This window comes from Salmo salar, chromosome 09, assembly GCF_965601325.2.
Source record: "Salmo salar chromosome 09, fSalSal1, whole genome shotgun sequence".
In the NCBI taxonomy this organism is placed as follows: Eukaryota; Metazoa; Chordata; class Actinopteri; order Salmoniformes; family Salmonidae; genus Salmo; species Salmo salar.
Window position 1 is genome coordinate 1,776,293 of NC_138299.1, and position 18,683 is coordinate 1,794,975.

An 18,683-nucleotide genomic window follows, 5' to 3' on the forward strand; every position below is an offset into this window, starting at 1 on the left:
TTTTCTAAAATGTTTTAGGTAACGAAGTAACGAATAAAGAGTTTTCTGCCACGTCCGCCCCCCTGGAAACTTCTTTCTCAAATCTAAGCATCCAAATCACGTTCTGCTCATGTGTTCTTTTACACACACATTCACATTTCTCTCTTTCAAATATAATGTGTATTTGTCACATGCATTGTGAACAACAGGTGTAGACTAACAGTGAAATGCTTACTTACAGGTCCTTTTTCAACAATGCAGTTAAAATATAGATTTAAAAAAATGCAAAAAAGAAAGTGACATGAGGAATAAATACACAGTGAATATGAAAAGCAATAATGAGTAAAAGTAACATTGCTACTGTATATACAGAGAGTACCAGTACCAAGTCAATATGCATGGATACAAGGTCGTTGAGGTAGCTTCAGTTGAAGTCGGAAGTTTACAGACACTTAGGTTAGGTTGGAGTCATTAAAACTCATTTTTCAACCACTCCACAAATTTCTTGTTAACAAACTATAGTTTTGGCAAGTCGGTTAGGACATCTACTTTGTGCGTCACACAAGTAATGTTTCCAACAATTGTTTACAGACAGATTATTTCACTTATAATTCACTGTATCACAATGTCGACAATAAAGGGTCCAGGCTAATTGGCAATGGAGGTATTGTATAGAATTAGCTGGTATATGGGCCTAGCTCGAGGCTAGCTGGTGCTTGCTTCGGGACAGAGGCGTTAGCTAACAGTAGCCACTCTTTTGCAGCTAGCTAGCTGCGATGATCCGGAGTAACGATCCGGTGTAATGATCCAGAGCGGCAGGAATCCGGTGATATAGTAGAGAGAACCAGTCCGATATGCTCTGGGTTGATTTTGCACTGTGCAGACTGGCAGGTGACTGATGACGGGGAAAAAAGGCGAGGACCGCTAGCCGTGTCTAACAAAGACTAGTAGCTAGTTTGCTTGCTAGCTCCTGATGGAAGTTCCAGTTATAAAGAATAAAAATAGCAGATCTGTACCACATAGGGTGAGGCGGGTTGCAGGAAAGTATATTTAGTTCGTAGATAGAAAGTGAGATTAAGATGTATACGAAAAAGACAGGCTATTTACACAGGAAAATACAAAAGACAGAGACGGATATACACGTCTTACTGCAGCGCCATCTTGGAAATGGATGGAAGCCATTCCTCAGTAGATGGCACATGACAGCCCGCTTGAACTTTGCCCAAAAGGCACCTAAGGACTCTCAGACCATGAGAAACAAGATTGTCTGGTCTGATGAAACCAAGATTCAACTCTTTGGCCTGAATGCCAAGCGTCACGTCTGGAGGAAACCTGGCACCATCTCTACGGTGAAGCATGGTGGTGGCAGCATCATGCTGTGGGAATGTTTTTCAGTGGCAGGGACTAGGAGACTAGTCAGGATCAAGGGATAGATGAATGGAGCGAAGTACAGAGAGATTTTTGATGAAAACCTGCTCCAGAAGGTTCACCTTCCAACAGGACAATGACCCTAAGCACACAGCCAAGACAATGCAGGATTGTCTTCGGGATAAGTTTGAATGTCCTTGAATGGCCCAGTCAGAGCTCGTACTTGAACCCAATCGAACATCTCTGGAGAGACCTGAAAATGACTGGGCAGCGACCCTCCCCATCCAACCTGACAGAGCTTGAGCGGATCTGCAGAGAAGAAGCGGAGAAACTCCCCAAATACAGGTGTGCCAGGCTTGTAGTGTCATACCCAAGAAGACTCAAGGCTGTAATCACTGACAAAGGTGCTTCAACAAAGTACTGATTAAAGGGTCTGAATACTTATGTAAATGTGATATTTCAAAAATAGGTTTTTAGACATTGCTTTGTCATTATGGGGCACTGTGTGTAGATTGATGGGGGGGAAAACAATTTAATACATTTTAGAATAAGGCTGTAACTTAACAAAATGTGATTCGTTTCAGGAAACTAGGCGTATGTCGCACGCCACTACTTCAGAGGAGAGACATTTGAACGTAAACCTTTTTTTAAATCGAATTGCGTTTTTGGCAGAAATGCATTCTGGAACATGTGAACTTTCATGTGCCTTAATAATAAACTTGTTTGCCATTTGTAAATCTATTTAAAATTGTTAAATTACAAGGCTAGTTGGTTTAGCCATGGAAAAATACAGCAACCTTCCCGCTGGCAAAGATTGGCTGAGATAATGAGTGGGCTGGACATGCAGATTGGTCTGCATTGTAGCATGCTTCTGTCTAGATCATGAGCTGGTCAGTATGTGTAGGTAATGCTTTCTAATGCAGCTTTCTTGAAAGACATCACGTAGTAGAACTGCGTAAGTGTTGCTCTCCACTTTCTGGAGGACCGAGTTTTGAAATTTGTGGAATTAGAGTATTATAGCTAAGGAGATGGAGAAAATTCTGCCGTTTGATTGCAAATATGCAGACGAAGTCGAAAAGAGAACCCACAGAAGGTTGTTTTATAAAACACCTGTCTCCGGATTACATCTTCAAACTAAGGGCAAACATGGCATCCGTGACAGAGAGGGAGAAGCGTCCATCCATGTATACGTGTAAGAGAGTCTAGCTATTTACATTTTCAGATATTACACGTTTATAATTTTGTCAAAGTTGTTTCAAGCTAAAGTGTATTGTTAGCTAGCTAACGTCATGTGTATGATCTGTGTAGTAATATTATTCGTATCTCAGAGCCATTTGCATTGCTAGTTATAGCCTAATGTTAGCTAGCTAACATTTGAACCTGGCGTGGCTAGCTACCTGCAGATTCATGCATGGTAGTAACGTTATGAGTTGGGATTATGGTAATTGTTTAGCTAGCTAGCTACATGTCTAAACAAAAGACTCCACTATGCAAGTACAGTGCCTTTGCGAAAGTATTCGGCCCCCTTGAACTTTTCGACCTTTTGCCACATTTCAGGCTTCAAACATAAAGATATAAAACTGTAATTTTTTGTGAAGAATCAACAACAAGTGGGACACAATCATGAAGTGGAACGAAATTGATTGGATATTTCAAACTTTTTTAACAAATAAAAAACTGAAAAATTGGGCGTGCAAAATTATTCAGCCCCTTTACTTTCAGTGCAGCAAACTCTCTCCAGAAGTTCAGTGAGGATCTCTGAATGATCCAATGTTGACCTAAATGACTAATGATGATAAATAGAATCCACCTGTGTGTAATCAAGTCTCCGTATAAATGCACCTGCTCTGTGATAGTCTCAGAGGTCCGTTTAAAGCGCAGAGAGCATCATGAAGAACAAGGAACACACCAGGCAGGTCCGAGATACTGTTGTGGAGAAGTTTAAAGCCGGATTTGGATACAAAAAGATTTCCCAAGCTTTAACCTCTTACATCTAGACGTTCCGCTAGCGGAACACCTGCTCCAATATCCAATGATAGGCGTGGCGAGAATTACAAATTCCTCAAAAATACAAAAACTTAAATTTTTCAAACATATGACTATTTCACAGCATTTTAAAGATAAGACTCTCCTTTATCTAACCACACTGTCCGATTTCAAAAAGGCTTTACAACGAAAGAAAAACATTAGATTATGTCAGCAGAGTTACCAAGCCAGAAATAATCAGACACCCATTTTTCAAGCTAGCATATAATGTCACAAAAACCCAGAAGACAGCTAAATGCAGCACTAACCTTTGATGATCTTCATCAGATGACAACCCTAGGACATTATGTTATACAATACATGCATGTTTTGTTCAATCAAGTTCATATTTATATCAAAAACCAGCTTTTTACATTAGCATGTGACGTTCAGAACTAGCATACCCCCCGCAAACTTCCGGGGAATTTACTAAGAATTTACTAAATTACTCACGATAAACGTTCACAAAAAGCATAACAATTATTTTAAGAATTATAGATACAGAACTCCTCTATGCACTCGATATGTCCGATTTTAAAATAGCTTTTTGGTGAAAGCACATTTTGCAATATTCTAAGTACATAGCCCAGGCATCACGGGCTAGCTATTTAGACACCCGGCAAGTTTAGCACTCACCAATATCAGATTTACTATTATAAAAGTTTGATTACCTTTTGTTGTCTTCGTCAGAATGCACTCCCAGGACTGCTACTTCAATAAAAAAAATTGGTTTGGTCCAAAATAATCCATCATATATATCGGAATAGCGGCGTTTTGTTCGTGCGTCCCAGACACTATCCGAATGGTAAAGAAGGGTCGCGCGCATGGCGCAATTCGTGACAAAAAAAATCTAAATATTCCATTACCGTACTTCGAAGCATGTCAACCGCTGTTTAAAATCCATTTTTATGCAATTTTTCTCGTAAAAAAGCGATAATATTCCGACCGGGAATCTCCATTTAGCTAAACAGAGGAAAGAAAATAAAGCTTTCGGTCGACGCGGGCACGAGCCTGAGTCTCACAGTACTGTAACCAGCCACTACCCAAACGTGCTACTTTGTTTCAGCCAGAGCCTGCAAAGCCACGATTCAGCGTTTTGCCGCCTTCTGAGAACCTATGGCAGCCGTAGGAAGTGTCACGGGACAGCTAAGATCCTCACTCTTCAATAAACAGAGACAAGAAGAACGACACCTTGTCAGACAGGCCACTTCCTGCATGAAATCTTCTCAGGTTTTTGCCTGCCATATGAGTTCTGTTATACTCACAGACACCATTCAAACAGTTTTAGAAACTTTAGGGTGTTTTCTATCCAAAGCCAATAATTATATGCATATTCTAGTTACTGGGCAGGAGTAGTAACCAGATTAAATCGGGTACATTTTTTATCCAGCCGTGAAAATACTGCCCCCTAGCCATAACAGGTTAAACAACACAATGTAACTCCAAGTCAATCACACTTCTGTGAAATCAAACTGTGCACTTAGGAAGCAACACTGATTGACAATACATTTCACATGCTGTTGTGCAAATGGAATAGACAACAGGTGGAAATTATATGCAATTAGCAAGACACCCCCAATAAAGGAGTGGTTCTGCAGGTGGTGACCACAGACCACTTCTCAGTTTCTATGCTTCCTGGCTGATGTTTTGGTCACTTTTGAATGCTGGCGGTGCTTTCACTCTAGTGGTAGCATGAGACGGAGTCTACAACCCACACAAGTGGCTCAGGTAGTGCAGCTCATCCAGGATGGCACATCAATGCGAGCTGTGGCAAGAAGGTTCGCTGTGTCTGTCAGCGTAGTGTCCAGAGCATGGAGGCGCTACCAGGAGACAGGCTAGTACATCAGGAGACGTGGAGGAGGCCGTAGGAGGGCAACAACCCAGCAGCAGGACCGCTACCTCCGCCTTTGTGCAAGGAGGAGCAGGAGAAGCACTGCCAGAGCCCTGCAAAATGACCTCCAGCAGGCCACAAATGTGTCTGCTCAAACGGTCAGAAACAGACTCCATGAGAGGGTTATGAGGGCCCGACGTCCACAGGTGGGGGTTGTGCTTACAGCCCAACACCGTGCAGGACGTTTGGCATTTGCCAGAGAGCACCAAGATTGGCAAATTCGCCACTGGCGCCCTGTGCTCTTCACAGATGAAAGCAGGTTCACACTGAGCACGTGACAGACATGACAGAGTCTGGAGACGCCGTGGAGAACGTTCTGCTGCCTGCAACATCCTTCAGCATGACCGGTTTGGCAGTGGGTCAGTCATGGTGTGGGGTGGCATTTCATTGGGGGGGCCGCACAGCCCTCCATGTGCTCGCCAGAGGTAGCCTGACTGCCATTAGGTACCGGGATGAGATCCTCAGACCCCTTGTGAGACCATATGCTGGTGCGGTTGGCCCTGGGTTCCTCCTAATGCAAGACAATGCTAGACCTCATGTGGCTGGAGTGTGTCAGCAGTTCCTGCAAGAGGAAGGCATTGATGCTATGGACTGGCCCGCCCGTTCCCCAGACCTGAATCCAATTGAGCACATCTGGGACATCATGTCTCGCTCCATCCACCAACGCCACGTTGCACCACAGACTGTCCAGGAGTTGGCGGATGCTTTAGTCCAGGTCTGGGAGGAGATCCCTCAGGAGACCGCCACCTCATCAGGAGCATGCCCAGGCATTGTAGGGAGGTCATACATACCACACACACTACTGATCCTAATTTTGACTTGTTTTAAGGACATTACATCAAAGTTGGATCAGCCTGTAGTGTGGTTTTCCACTTTAATTTTGAGTGCGACTCCAAATCCAGACCTCCATGGGTTGATAAATTGGATTTCCATTGATTATTTTTGTGTGATTTTGTTGTCAGCACATTCAACTATGTAAAGAAAAAAGTATTTAATAAGATTATTTATTTCATTCAGATCTAGGATGTGTTATTTTAGTGTTCCCTTTATTTTTTTTGAGCAGTGTATAAGTTAACAATCTTAGTAAGATGTGCCAAATAAATTATCTACAGATCAGGGCTCCAATTATGCATTTGGTTTTCTAACTTGCCAGCTGAGTGGCTAGCTTGGAAGATTGTAAGCTTCTTGGTTATAGCAGAGACAAGAAATCCCTTCCTGAATCATGAGCCCTGCTGCCTAAATAAATAGTTTTGTGCATTTGGAAAGAAATAGCGCCCCTTGTGTTTACTGCCGGTAATACTGTATATCCCGCTACGGTACAGGACCGGTATGAAAATCTGGATACTGCACAACCCAAATTGTACCTTTCCATCACCATTTGCGCCAAGCCATTTTGTACTAGTTTGAATATTTGTACTGTTACAATAGATTTTAGTACGTGATTAAGTCCTTTTTAATGTGATTGTCATTTTAGTATGTGATGATGCTTTTGTCTATTGGTTTGAATGGAACTTTTAATGTTCATAAAGTCAACGGATATTATAGGGTCAGGAAGAGTCTTTGGAGTGGCCTGGCTTCCATCCATGTGTAAAATGGAGCCCCAGATGTTTTGACTTAATCCAAAGCACAGTGTTCTAACACATGGGTTTGTGTGCTGAATATTCACCCATAGTTTCAAACATGACGCTGATTGCCTCCCAAGTGGCGCAGTGGTCTAAGGCACTGCATCGCAGTGCTAGCTGTGCCACTAGAGATCCTGGTTCGAGTCAAGGCTCTGTCGCAGCCGGCTGCGACCGGGAGACTCATGGGGCGGTGCACAATTGGCCCAGCGTCGTCCGGGTTAGGGGAGGGTTTGGCCGGCCGGGATCTCCTTGTCCCATCCCGCTCTAGCGACTCCTGTGGCAGGCCGAGCGCATGCATGCTGACACGGTCGCCAGGTGTACGGTGTTTCCTCCGACACATCTGTGCGGTCGGCTTCCAGGTTAAGCGGGCATTGTGTCAAGAAGCAGTGCGTCTTGGCTGGGCAGTGTTTCGGGGTACGCACAGCTCTCGACCATCACTTCTCCCGAGTCCGTACAGGAGTTGCAGCGATAGGATAGGACTGTAACTACCAATTGGATAGCACGAAATTGGGGAGAAAAAGGGATTACATTTTTTTTAAATAAACAACATGATGCTGATTGAACCAGTTATTTTTGGGGAGGATTCCACATACCCATTTATTAGCTGAATTCCATCGTGATAACAATGGTGAGCGCAGCGTTCAGTCTGGTTTAGCCAGGCTATCTTTGGCATAGCCTAGAATATTTACAGTGTAAAGCCATCTTTCCGTCTTGTTTTCAGTCAGTGACCTCAGTGGCCACATTTGAACAATTTACTGTAATTCAGACAAAAGTAGACGATTGCAGTCCAGGACTCTGTGTTCAGCTCTGGACATGATCAAAGTGACACGTGCCATGACTGGTAGTGGTGACTATTGATCTGTTGATGGTATTTATTCCAGCCGCTGACACATTGCTAGACTAATGAGCTCTAATGGCCCGTTTTGTTTTAGCCCTTTAATTGGCGTGCAAGGCTAGATGGGCTCTGGATGATTGTTATTGTTATGGCAGAGACTTTTTTTTAAAAGGCCAAATGTGATGGATAATTGTTGGATACTTCCTCCAGGATTATCTGGCATACTACTGGGAATGCATGCTGCTCTGTTTCAATGTCCTCACTAGCATACTACGTTAAATGACGAAATGCATTCGCCAATGGACATGCATTGTAAGTATGTGCTGATGACATGATTGATTAACATGCTCTAAATGAAGTAATGTATTTGACGTGTATTCAAAGTAGCATACACTCTTAGAAAAAAGTAGAACCATATGGTTTTTCGGCTTTCCCCATAGTGGAACCCTTTTTGGTGTTAGGTAGAACCCTTCGCATAATCAACACTAGAAATGTTACACTGAAAAACAGTAACACTGGCCAATTTGATGTGTGCCATAAACTGCTGGTACACTCCCTTCTAGAAAATACTAATTTAAAAAACAGAAATCATGGCCAAGATATCAACTGTCAGTACTGTATATGTACAATAATTAAGGGGATACCAGATACATGCACAAATATTCCCATAATATAGGTATAGTTTAAAACATTCTCACACCTATCGTTTTAAATGTATCAGATTAATCAAACTCCTGATGTTAAAGTTTAAACACTGAGGTAAACACTAATGCTCAGGCACTATTTAAAAAAAAATAATAATAAAAAAAAAAAGTACAATTAAAAAGCTTATGCCTTCCAAAGAATCCTTCTTGCCTTCAAAATAATCATCAAAGAACCCCTTTTTCCAAAAACGGTTCTTAGGACTTCGCCTTACAAAGAACCTTCATCTTACAAAAAGGGTTCTTCAGATGAAAATGGTTTTTGGTAGAACCCTATCCATCTGCAAAGAAACCTTTTGTAACCCTTTTTTCTAAGAGTGTACTAGCATACTACTTAGAATTAAGTAATGTATTGGACATGTATTCTAAGTAGCACACAATCATTCTACTGGCAAGGAAGTAGTACTGTATATTGGGTATGCATTTCATGTAGCACGCTAGTATGGAGATTGGCATGTATTCAATCACTCCGCACCAGCATATCGTCTCTCTACACTTTTAGAATTGGTGGTGACTTGAGGAACCCTGGAGTTCCTCGAGGAACCCCTGGAGTTTCTCAAGGAACCAGTGCTAGTCAATGGTTCATATTTGCACCTTTGTTTGTTGAGGGGTTCTTGGAGGAACCGTTCATGTTTCAATGTAGCAAAGTGTTCCTGGAGGAATCCTGAACTGGTGGTGTGGCTTAATAAGAGGGTGAATTCCAGAAATATAATTTTTAGGCTACCCGTGTGAATAAATGTAATTCCTCTGTTCTGTTGTATTGTCATCACATGTTAAGGTTGAACCCTGACAGTTTTTTTTAGCTTCAATTAGTCTTAGAGGTGTATGAGTTCCTTGAGCCTATACATATCCCAAAGTAGGAATAGTTACCACTTTATTTACTATATGTAATCAGCAATGTTAATATTATGAATATTGTATTAGAATATGTAATATGCTTAAATATTTAAGGAAACTGCGTTACATTTACTGTAACGCATGGACAAAAATAACTATCTCAAAGCCACGCCTCCAATAAGCCATGCCCCCAATCTTCTGATAGGCTGCCACCGCTACAATATATTATTAAAAAGGTTCTGGTTTGAACCTTGACACAGGGGTTCTTCAAATATCCTTTTCAGAGGTGTTCCTCAAGGAACCTTTTTGAACTGGAAAGGTTCCCCTTGCGTGGCCAATTTTAGAACCCCCAAAAGGTTCTTCCAGACTCCTTTACTTCTAAGAGTGTAGAGCTGGCTGGTTTAGTATTCTGAAGGCGCTAATGTTTGAGTGAGTGTGTGAAGTCTGTGGTGACAAAGCAGTAATTTATCTTAAGACAATCCCACACATTATTTTCAAGAAGCCGTTTGAAACTCCACAGGAAGTGTTCGACAGTTCAAAAGACACCTCGTATTATGGGGAGGATTACCCTTTTTTGCACGAAGCTCAAGTGGAGTCTCCAACTTGAGCCCTTCCTCTGCCATATCCCCCCCAGTTAAAGCAGCACTGTACTGTATCTTCCTCTCTTCCTCCTCCACTCTGCCTCCCTCTCTTTGATATGGAAAGAGCATGAGGGAGGAAGGGAGGGAGGGGAGGGAGGGCAACAGGTGGTAGCAGACAGAAAATATTGTTATGTCATCCCACGGTTTCAGTATATTCAGCTAGCTAGCACACTGATGCACCTTTCTTCCTCCCTGCTCAGCCACTGTCCACATGCATGCATGCATGCATGCACGTCCCCCCCCCCCCCCACCCACCCCACACACACATTCAAGAGTCCAAGATCATCTGTGCTTCCGGGGCTCCCACAGACAACAAGTGTGGCTGACTGGCAGATCCCTGGGACTGCTGCTTATAACAGACTGCGGAGGCAGTGGCGCTATAAATAGGCTGGCGTATGGGCATGCTCGCCTGTCTTTTCCCAAACTGGAGCCTACGTCACTGCAGGGTGCTGATCGAGGGACTGAGGCGCTTCTCTCATATGCCAGTCATCTGCTGTTACTGCTGCTGCTGATGCTGACTAGCTACATGCAGGCAAACCGGCAACCATATGATAGCCCTGCTGTGTTTGTGAACGACTATGTGAGTGACATACAAGGCAGAGAACAGCTTATTTGTATTCTCTTTCTGGAACATTCTGTAATGTGCTTCATGATCGTATCATAGGCTACAACCAGTGGCTTTGATAGACTGGATGGAATACGTGATAAGCACATGCTGACTTTGAAGCCGGCCACATCACAAAAGATGCATTGCGATATTATATTGTTTATAATAAAGCATATATAACACATCTATAAGCACCTTGTAAACGTGACATAACTACATAGAGAATTTTCTAAGTAATACCTACGAGACCTGACTATACAGTGGTCCATCATGAAAATCTTAGTTTTTTTCATTAGCAGCAACTAGCACTCACCCAAATTAGATGGCATCCCTGAGTTGACAGTGATAATATATGTGCCATTGTCCAATGTCTTTCACCGTCCTGGTTTGTTCAGTACTAATAAGTCGAATTGGAATTCTGCATGCCTGGTTTCATTTCAGACACTGTGTGGGGACCTAGAAGTTTTATAGCCGAGGTTGTTGCCGAGGAAAGAGACGACATCTTATCCTCCCAACCCCCCAAAAAGAAAGCCGGCGTGGCTAAGCTAAGCCCCATGGATTCCAACGCCATGTTATTCCTTAGCCAACACCAATATGCATGTAAACAAATCCATGCTACCTACCATCTTCAGCAAAGCATGAAATTGATTTTATCCCTCCTCTCTACACGCAAAGCTAGGTTGTGACTCTGTTCGGGCTCGGAACGTGTCTTAACCCAAGTGATATTATAATTATTATTCTGCCTCCACACCCGTGGTGCCATGAGAAAAGTAGCTAACCGAGCCAAACAACAAGTACATTTTACTTGGAAAATGGGGAAGTGGGAGGGGATAATTTGCAGGGTGGAGGTGGTGAAGGGTGGGGCTGTTAGTGGCTCCTCAATGCCCCTCCACCTACCCTCTTGAATGGGTCTCTGCTGCAGCTCCCTTGACTGCCGACCCCCTGCCGTCCCCGCTCATAAGGACCCGCTATGATAAAGGAAGGTTTTGTTGCAATGTAGGTCAACCACACAGGAAAGCTCACACAGGCCCCAGCAAGGGCCATGCCAGGGCTGAATGGGCAAATTGCTCTACTCGTCGGCATGACTGGCAGAGTGAGTGTAGTGAGTGTACACAGGGGGCCACACATCCACTTTCTTGCAAGCGCCATTTGCGCATTCCCGAGAATACTGCTGCTGCTGACCGCTGCGGTCTTCTTCGCCTTCGGAGGCCAACCGCTTCACTGATCGTATATATATATGTAAATGCAGAATCCGTGCAAATGCATAGACAGGCAGCGGGAGACTGATGTTCTCATCCTTCTCCCTTCTCAGATCACAAATTTATTTTACCTGTCCAAATGCCACGGATGCATTGTTTCTTGTTTCCAGATGCATGATGGGAAGGATCATAAGATGCCATGTTCATTTGATTTCTGTGATATCAGAGGCATTTCTCTCCAAACATTCAAACATATTAGGTGTTAGAGATTGTTGATCAAACATCTTCAGCACCATTGAGAATGCCTCAAAGAGTTGCACAAAATTGTCAGAGCTGTTTTTTGAGGTTTTGTCAGAGTTCTGTGTGAAACTTGACGTGCCATATGGAATCCAGACCCACTGGATGGCGTTGGAATGGTGGACACATGTCGCAGTCTCACGAGAGCCACTAAACACGAGCCACCTAAATATTTTATGCGCTTATCCATCAATGGCACCATAGATATACATTTCAGTCAATTTTACCATTTATATCATTGTTATGCATGTACTGTATTACACAAACACTTTGCTCTGTTGTGATTCTCAATCGAGAGTATATGGACATAATATATTATAAAGAAAGTAAAAAAAATGTGTGGTACTACACTGAACAAACATATAAATGCAACATATAAAGTCTCATGAGCTGAAATAAGATCCCAGAAATGTTCTAAATGCACAAAAAGCTTATTTCTCTCAAATTTTGTGCACAAATTTGGTCACATCCCTGTTAGTGAGAATTTCTCCTTTACCAATATATTCCATCCACCTGACAGGTGTGGCATATCAAGAAGCTGATTAAACAGCATGATCATTACACAGGTGCACCTTGTGCTGGGGACAATAAAATGGCACTCTAAAATGTGCATTTTTGTCACACAACACATTGCCACAGATATCTCAAGTTTTGAGGGAGCATGCAATTGGCAAGCCGACTGCAGGAATGTCCACCAGAGTTCATTTCTCTACCATAAGCCACCTCCAACGTCGTTTTAGAGAATTTGGCAGTACGTCCAACCGGCCTCACAACTGGAGACCGAGTAACCACTCCCAAGCTCCTGGTCTCCCGAGTGGCGCAGCGGTCTAAGGCACTCCATCTCAGTGCAAGAGGTGTCACTACAGTCCCTGGTTGAAATCCAGGCTGTATCACATCCGGCCGTGATTGGGAGTCCCATAGGGCTGCGCACAATTGGTCCAGGTTGGGCCGGGGTAGACCATCATTGTAAATAAGAATTTGTTGTTAACTGAAGGTAAAAAAAATAAAAAATAAAAATAAATGAAACCACACCGGCCCGGAGAAAAACTCATTCTGATTGGCTGGGCCTGGCTTCCCAGTGGGTAGGCCTATGCCCACCCATGGCTGCACCCTTGCCCAGTCATGTGAAAGCCATTGATTAGGGCCTAATTAATTTATTTCAATTGACTGATTTCCATATATGAACAGTAACTCAGTAAAATATTTTCATTTTTTCCATGTTGCGTTTAGATTTTTGTTCAGTATATTTGTTTAATTGATTGTTCCTCACATGGGAGCATAACAAAGCCTATATTTGAAAAGTTATTAAGCCCATATTTGAAAATGCATTATTACTAGTTCGGTATTTGAACATGCTCATTTTAATCCAGTGTGTGTGTTGCAATATATTTATCCCATGGCTGACCCCATTGCTCTCTGTCCAGCCTGAGCCTGTTGTCCATAGCATTAGACCTTCTCGGTCACCTCTGGCCTCTATCTCTCTCCGACCCCAGATCCGGTGGACCAAAACGGCCGGTAGCGCCTCCGACCGCTTCCAGGACTCCAGTGTGTTCAACGAGACCCTGCGCATCATCCGGATCCAGAGGCACCAGGGCGGACGCTACTACTGCAAGGCCGAGAATGGCCTGGGCTCACCGGCCATCAAGTCGATCCGAGTGGACGTCTACTGTGAGTGAGCAGGCCTTGCCTCGGTCGCCTGCCTGCCCTTTTCCCATGCACTCCTCCGATGTTCGCTGCTAGGGCTGGCAATTGGCAGGGACCTAACGATACAATATTATCACAATACTTAGGTGCCTATATGATGTGTATTGCGATTCTCACAATTTTCATGATTCTATATGTATTGCGATTCGGTACTGTAATCTTGATGTTCCAAACATATTGCTCACTATATGGCTGCTGCAGAGAGATGTGAAAAAATTAGTTTTGATCAGTCATGGAAATAAGTGCTGAAAAATGTTGGCTCACTATTTAAAAAGAAGATGGAGCGCAAATCGGAAAGTATCGATATAATATCGTCCCAAAATAATATTGTGATATGTAACTGTATTGATTTTTACCCCATCGTAGCATGCATCATAAGTTCTGCCGATTGTCCTTTACCCTCTAAAATTGCCCTTGTTCAGTTACTCATGCCTTGTGCTTTAGCTACTGAACAGAGGCATTAGCTCACTCACTCGTAGTCCTTACCGTCCCAGACAACATGAAGTTGAAACCCCACCTCTTTAAGGAATACCTAGGATAGGATAAAGTAATCCTTCTAACCCCCCCCCCCCCCCCCCCCCCTTAAAAGATTTAGATCCACTATTGTAAAGTGGTTGTTCCACTGGATATCATAAGGTGAATCCACCAATTTGTAAGTCGCTCTGGATAAGAGTGTCTGCTTAATGACTTAAATGTAAATGTTGAAGAAAGTTGTTTCAAGCAGGTTAAGGCTATAGTAGAATTACAACATAACTTTTTGAAACACAAAGGGCCTCAAAAGAAAGCCACCACAGGTATGACATCCGAGTAAATTAAATGTACCATACCCTCACTATAAAGCCAAAGGTAACAAACACATTATTCGTCCTTACTCAGGACAATCCGAAGTGTTAATTGCAGCCATTTCTTAATGCTGTGGACGCTGCCATCATATCAGTGTCATCGCTGCTTTTATTCACTCAGTAAGGGAACTGCCCCTCAGCTGTGTGAAGGCCTGACAGTGCACATTGCTGAAGAAATGGATAGTTGTGAAACAAAGGGGTTGTGAATTCCAGCAATACAGACAGAGCCAGCATCCCAAATGGCACCCTGTTCCCTACATACTGCGTTACTTTTGACCAGGGACAACAGTTAAATGAAGATAATAAAAATGTATAAAAATTGCACTCTGGGAACAGAATACCATTTGGAACGCAGACTTAGACGTCTGAAGTCATGGTGCGTAATCCCAACATTGCAAATGGAAAAAAAGCAGCAACACTACCTAAAGAGAGAGAGAGATCACCCAAATTGCAAATCTAATTTTATGGCTGTAGAAAGTACTTTGCAGACCCACAGAGATGGCCACCCATTGGTGTTCACTTCAAATTCTTAAAGAGTACTTTATAGTGTTTCCTTTGTGTGACTGTTATAGGCCTTAAGAGACAGATTGGGTTAAGCCTTTTAGATGGTGAATTCATCAATTGTTCTAATTGCTCTGTTAATCAGGGCTGATAATTGCAAATTGACTCAAATTAAGCATTATGTGGATACTGCAAGTTTTAGTGCATCCCATTGTTGGTGTTTGCATACCTCTCTCCAAAGCAGCAATTCAACTTCAAATGTCTGAGGACATAATGTACTGTTTTGCATATCCATTTTCCCATTTACTGTGGCGGGCTAGATGTATACATTGAGTATACCAAACATTAGGAACATCTTCCTAATATTGAGTTGCACCCTTTTTCCCTCAGACCACCCTAAATTTGTCAGGGCATGGACTCTTCAAGGTGTAGAAAGCGTTCTACAGGGATGCTGGCCCATGTTAACTCCAATGCTTCCCACAGGTGTGTCAAGTTGGCAGTATGTCCTTTGGTGGTGGACCGTTCTTGATACACACGGGAAACTGTTGAGTGAAAAACCCAGCAGCGTTGCAATTCTTGACACAAACCGGTGCGCCTGGCACCTACTACCATACCCTGTTAAAAGGCTTTCTCTCTGTGGATGAGTTGTATCGGAAGACCCCGAGAAGCCTTACTCTGCAATCATCCCCTACCTCGGTCCTCCCACGAAAAAGTGAGCTACAAATTATTCAACCCCCAAAAATGAGGTTGATCGAGTCAGTGTTTCCGTGTTTGACATTCAGCGTTCCCCGGCTGCCTGGAGCTGGCAAATACAAAAACGAGACAAATCTGGTGTGTCTGCACTCTGAGGATGTGCTTCCGAGAGAGTGGAGAGGAGGAGACGATAGAGGGCCATGGGTTAGTTTACTGCAGAGATGCAAGATAAATAGGACCGGAGATGGACAGTGGCAGAAAACATTGCCAGGGGGAGACAATGAGCATAGTGTCATTACCCCTGACTCAGAGATCAGAGCACTTGCTTATTGTCTAAGCTCTGCTAAACTGTGGCGTACCAGCACACATGCACTTTTATCGATCCTGCCTGCTTCGCTAAATGAGACGAGCTGATCAAAGCAATGACACGTGTTGCTGTTCGCTGCCACTTGGCGATGCTGTGTTGGAATCCTTGGTGGTTGGCAAGGCTAAAGCACAACGATAACCTTGATTGAGTCTGACTGACATTCCACGGCAGTAGGAGAAATAAATAAGGAAAACGTTAGGAGAATTGACTCAGACTAATCTGCAAAGCCATTATTTATTATAAAAAAATGCAAAGACATTATAATGGTTTGTACAGGAAATTTGTCTGGCTCTGGACTGCCCGTGGCAGTAGTTAGTCGGCTGGTGGGAAACAGTTTTTTGAAGGTGCTTGTCTGCATCTCAAAGTAGCCCATAAAAGCCAGTGGCTCTCCCGTGGAGCACTTTTTAGTCATTATCGAGCTCTTGTCAAAATCACAGTTTTAAAAGCTCCCTCTCGATTAGAGCTGGAACTTAGACTCCAAAGTGGCCCTTTTCATTGAACTTCAAGCATTATTCTGGCTGTCAAAAAAACGTTTGAAAGCACCTCAGTGGAGTGCGTGTGCCTTTAATTGACAATTATGGATGGAGTTGAGGATTCCTGAAATGTTGGATGTATGATAGATAGGAGAAAAAAAAAGTAATTTTGATGTGGTTGTCGACTGTAGAAGTCAGGGATTGTCATTACTGATGCTCTCCAGAAAAATCTCCAGAAAAATAGAAAATATAAATATTTCTATGATCTTTCATATGATATTTATATGATGGATATTATATTTCACATGTAAAACAAATCATGACTTTCCCTCTTGTCATGCACATTTGGTATGAGTATTACGTCTGTGGTATCACAGGCACTTTAAAGAGCTTAAGGGGAGGATTTGATTGCAAAAGAGGACAACAGCTGTTAACCACTTGAACCAGCACACTTCATTAAAAGTCAGCCACTGTATATAAATAGGTCCCTGGGATTAAGAAGGAAAGGTAATTGCCCTTCATGCGTTGACCTACACAAGTGTGTGGCAAACAGAGGCTGTTTGGAGGCGCCTTGATGCCAAGGACCACTGTTTCTATGTTCACTTTCTAGATTTGGATGATCCCATTGTAACCGTCCACCAGAGCATCGGGGAGGCTAAGGAGCAGTTCTACTATGAGAGGACGGTGTTCCTGCGCTGCATGGCCAACTCCAACCCCCCAGTGCGCTACAGCTGGAGGCGTGGCAAAGAGTTCTTGTCCCAAGGCTCGGATAAGGGCGTGGAGATCTACGAGCCCTTCTTTACACAAGTAAGCCGAAAGTCCACACCTGCTGCGACATCTAGATCAGGGTCTAAAACTCGTGGCCTGGGTGCCAAATCCGGCCAAGAGCTGTTTCTTGTGGTTCCCCAGACAAATTGGTATCAGGCCCTCAGGGGAATTTTTTGGGCATTTGGGTAATATTTGTTTGAGAACCCTTAGCTTGATCAAACAACCTGTTCCTCTGATCAGCATTTTAGATATTAAGGAACCCCTATTCTCATAAAGGAAGTAATTTCTTATTATGCAAATTGTGTGTTTTAATTGTGTGTGTTTATCCCCTTCACAGCATATAGAAAGTTTCCCATTGAGCATTCAAATCCCAAATGGGAGGATGTTTTGTGAGCGCAATTTCAGTGACTTAAGTTGGGAAATTGCACCAGGTTTTTTTTAAACATCTCATCTAATCTCCTCTCTCCTTGCAAAGTCAGCTCCGTTGACAGGAGAGATGAAAGCATTTTGACAGTCGTATGTCTGACAGGCTTCACAAAGGCTGGTTTCATAAGCAGACAAACTATGATAGAGAAGGGAACAGCTTGGGCTCGCGGTGGCATGAAACTCACACAACTCAGATATGCTCGAAATGAGCAGAGGAAGACGGCACTTCAGGGGCTCGCTGTATTTTTCTCCCAGTGGAGTTTCTCTCTTTCACACACACACACACACACACACACACACACACACACACACGAGGACATCAGGACCTAGTTTTTCAGGTAGACTTCACATGTTGTGCCATCCTCAGCCTAGTAATGCCCTCCTGAGTTTTAATTAAGAACATAAGGAACAATAACATATTCTAAGTATGTTGCCAGTGCTACAAATGTGGCGGTATACACGAGAGCAGACAAAACCGCTATTGTTGGTAAAATGATTTACAATGTCATGACGATACAGAAATCCAAAAACTTCAATTTTTCAAACATATGACTATTTTACACCATTTTAAAGACGAGACTCTCCTTTATCTAACCACATTGTCCGATTTCAAAAAGGCTTTACAACGAAAGCAAAACATTAGATTATGTCAGGAGAGTACCCAGCCAGAAATAATCACACACCCATTTTTCAAGCTAACATATAATGTCACAAAAACCAAAACCACAACTAAATGCAGCACTAACCTTTTGATGATCTACAACTCATCCAGAACGCCGCAGCCCGTCTGGTGTTCAACCTTCCCAAGTTCTCTCACGTCACCCCGCTCCTCCGCTCTCTCCACTGGCTTCCAGTTGAAGCTCGCATCCGTTACAAGACCATGGTGCTTGCCTACGGAGCTGTGAGG

The 18,683-nt window shown here is 43.1% G+C and overlaps 1 protein-coding gene across 1 annotated transcript in view; it reads left to right on the top strand.

Annotated features, from left to right (window-relative positions):
* The window catches only part of LOC106610629 (MAM domain-containing glycosylphosphatidylinositol anchor protein 2), a 233,934-nt gene that overhangs the window by 82,804 nt on the left and 132,447 nt on the right, over positions 1-18,683 (top strand). The window contains exons 3-4 of the mRNA XM_045723335.2: positions 13,496-13,670; positions 17,193-17,389. Of these exons, the coding sequence (XP_045579291.1) occupies positions 13,496-13,670; positions 17,193-17,389 (372 nt within the window). The remainder of the gene's footprint in view (positions 1-13,495; positions 13,671-17,192; positions 17,390-18,683) is intronic.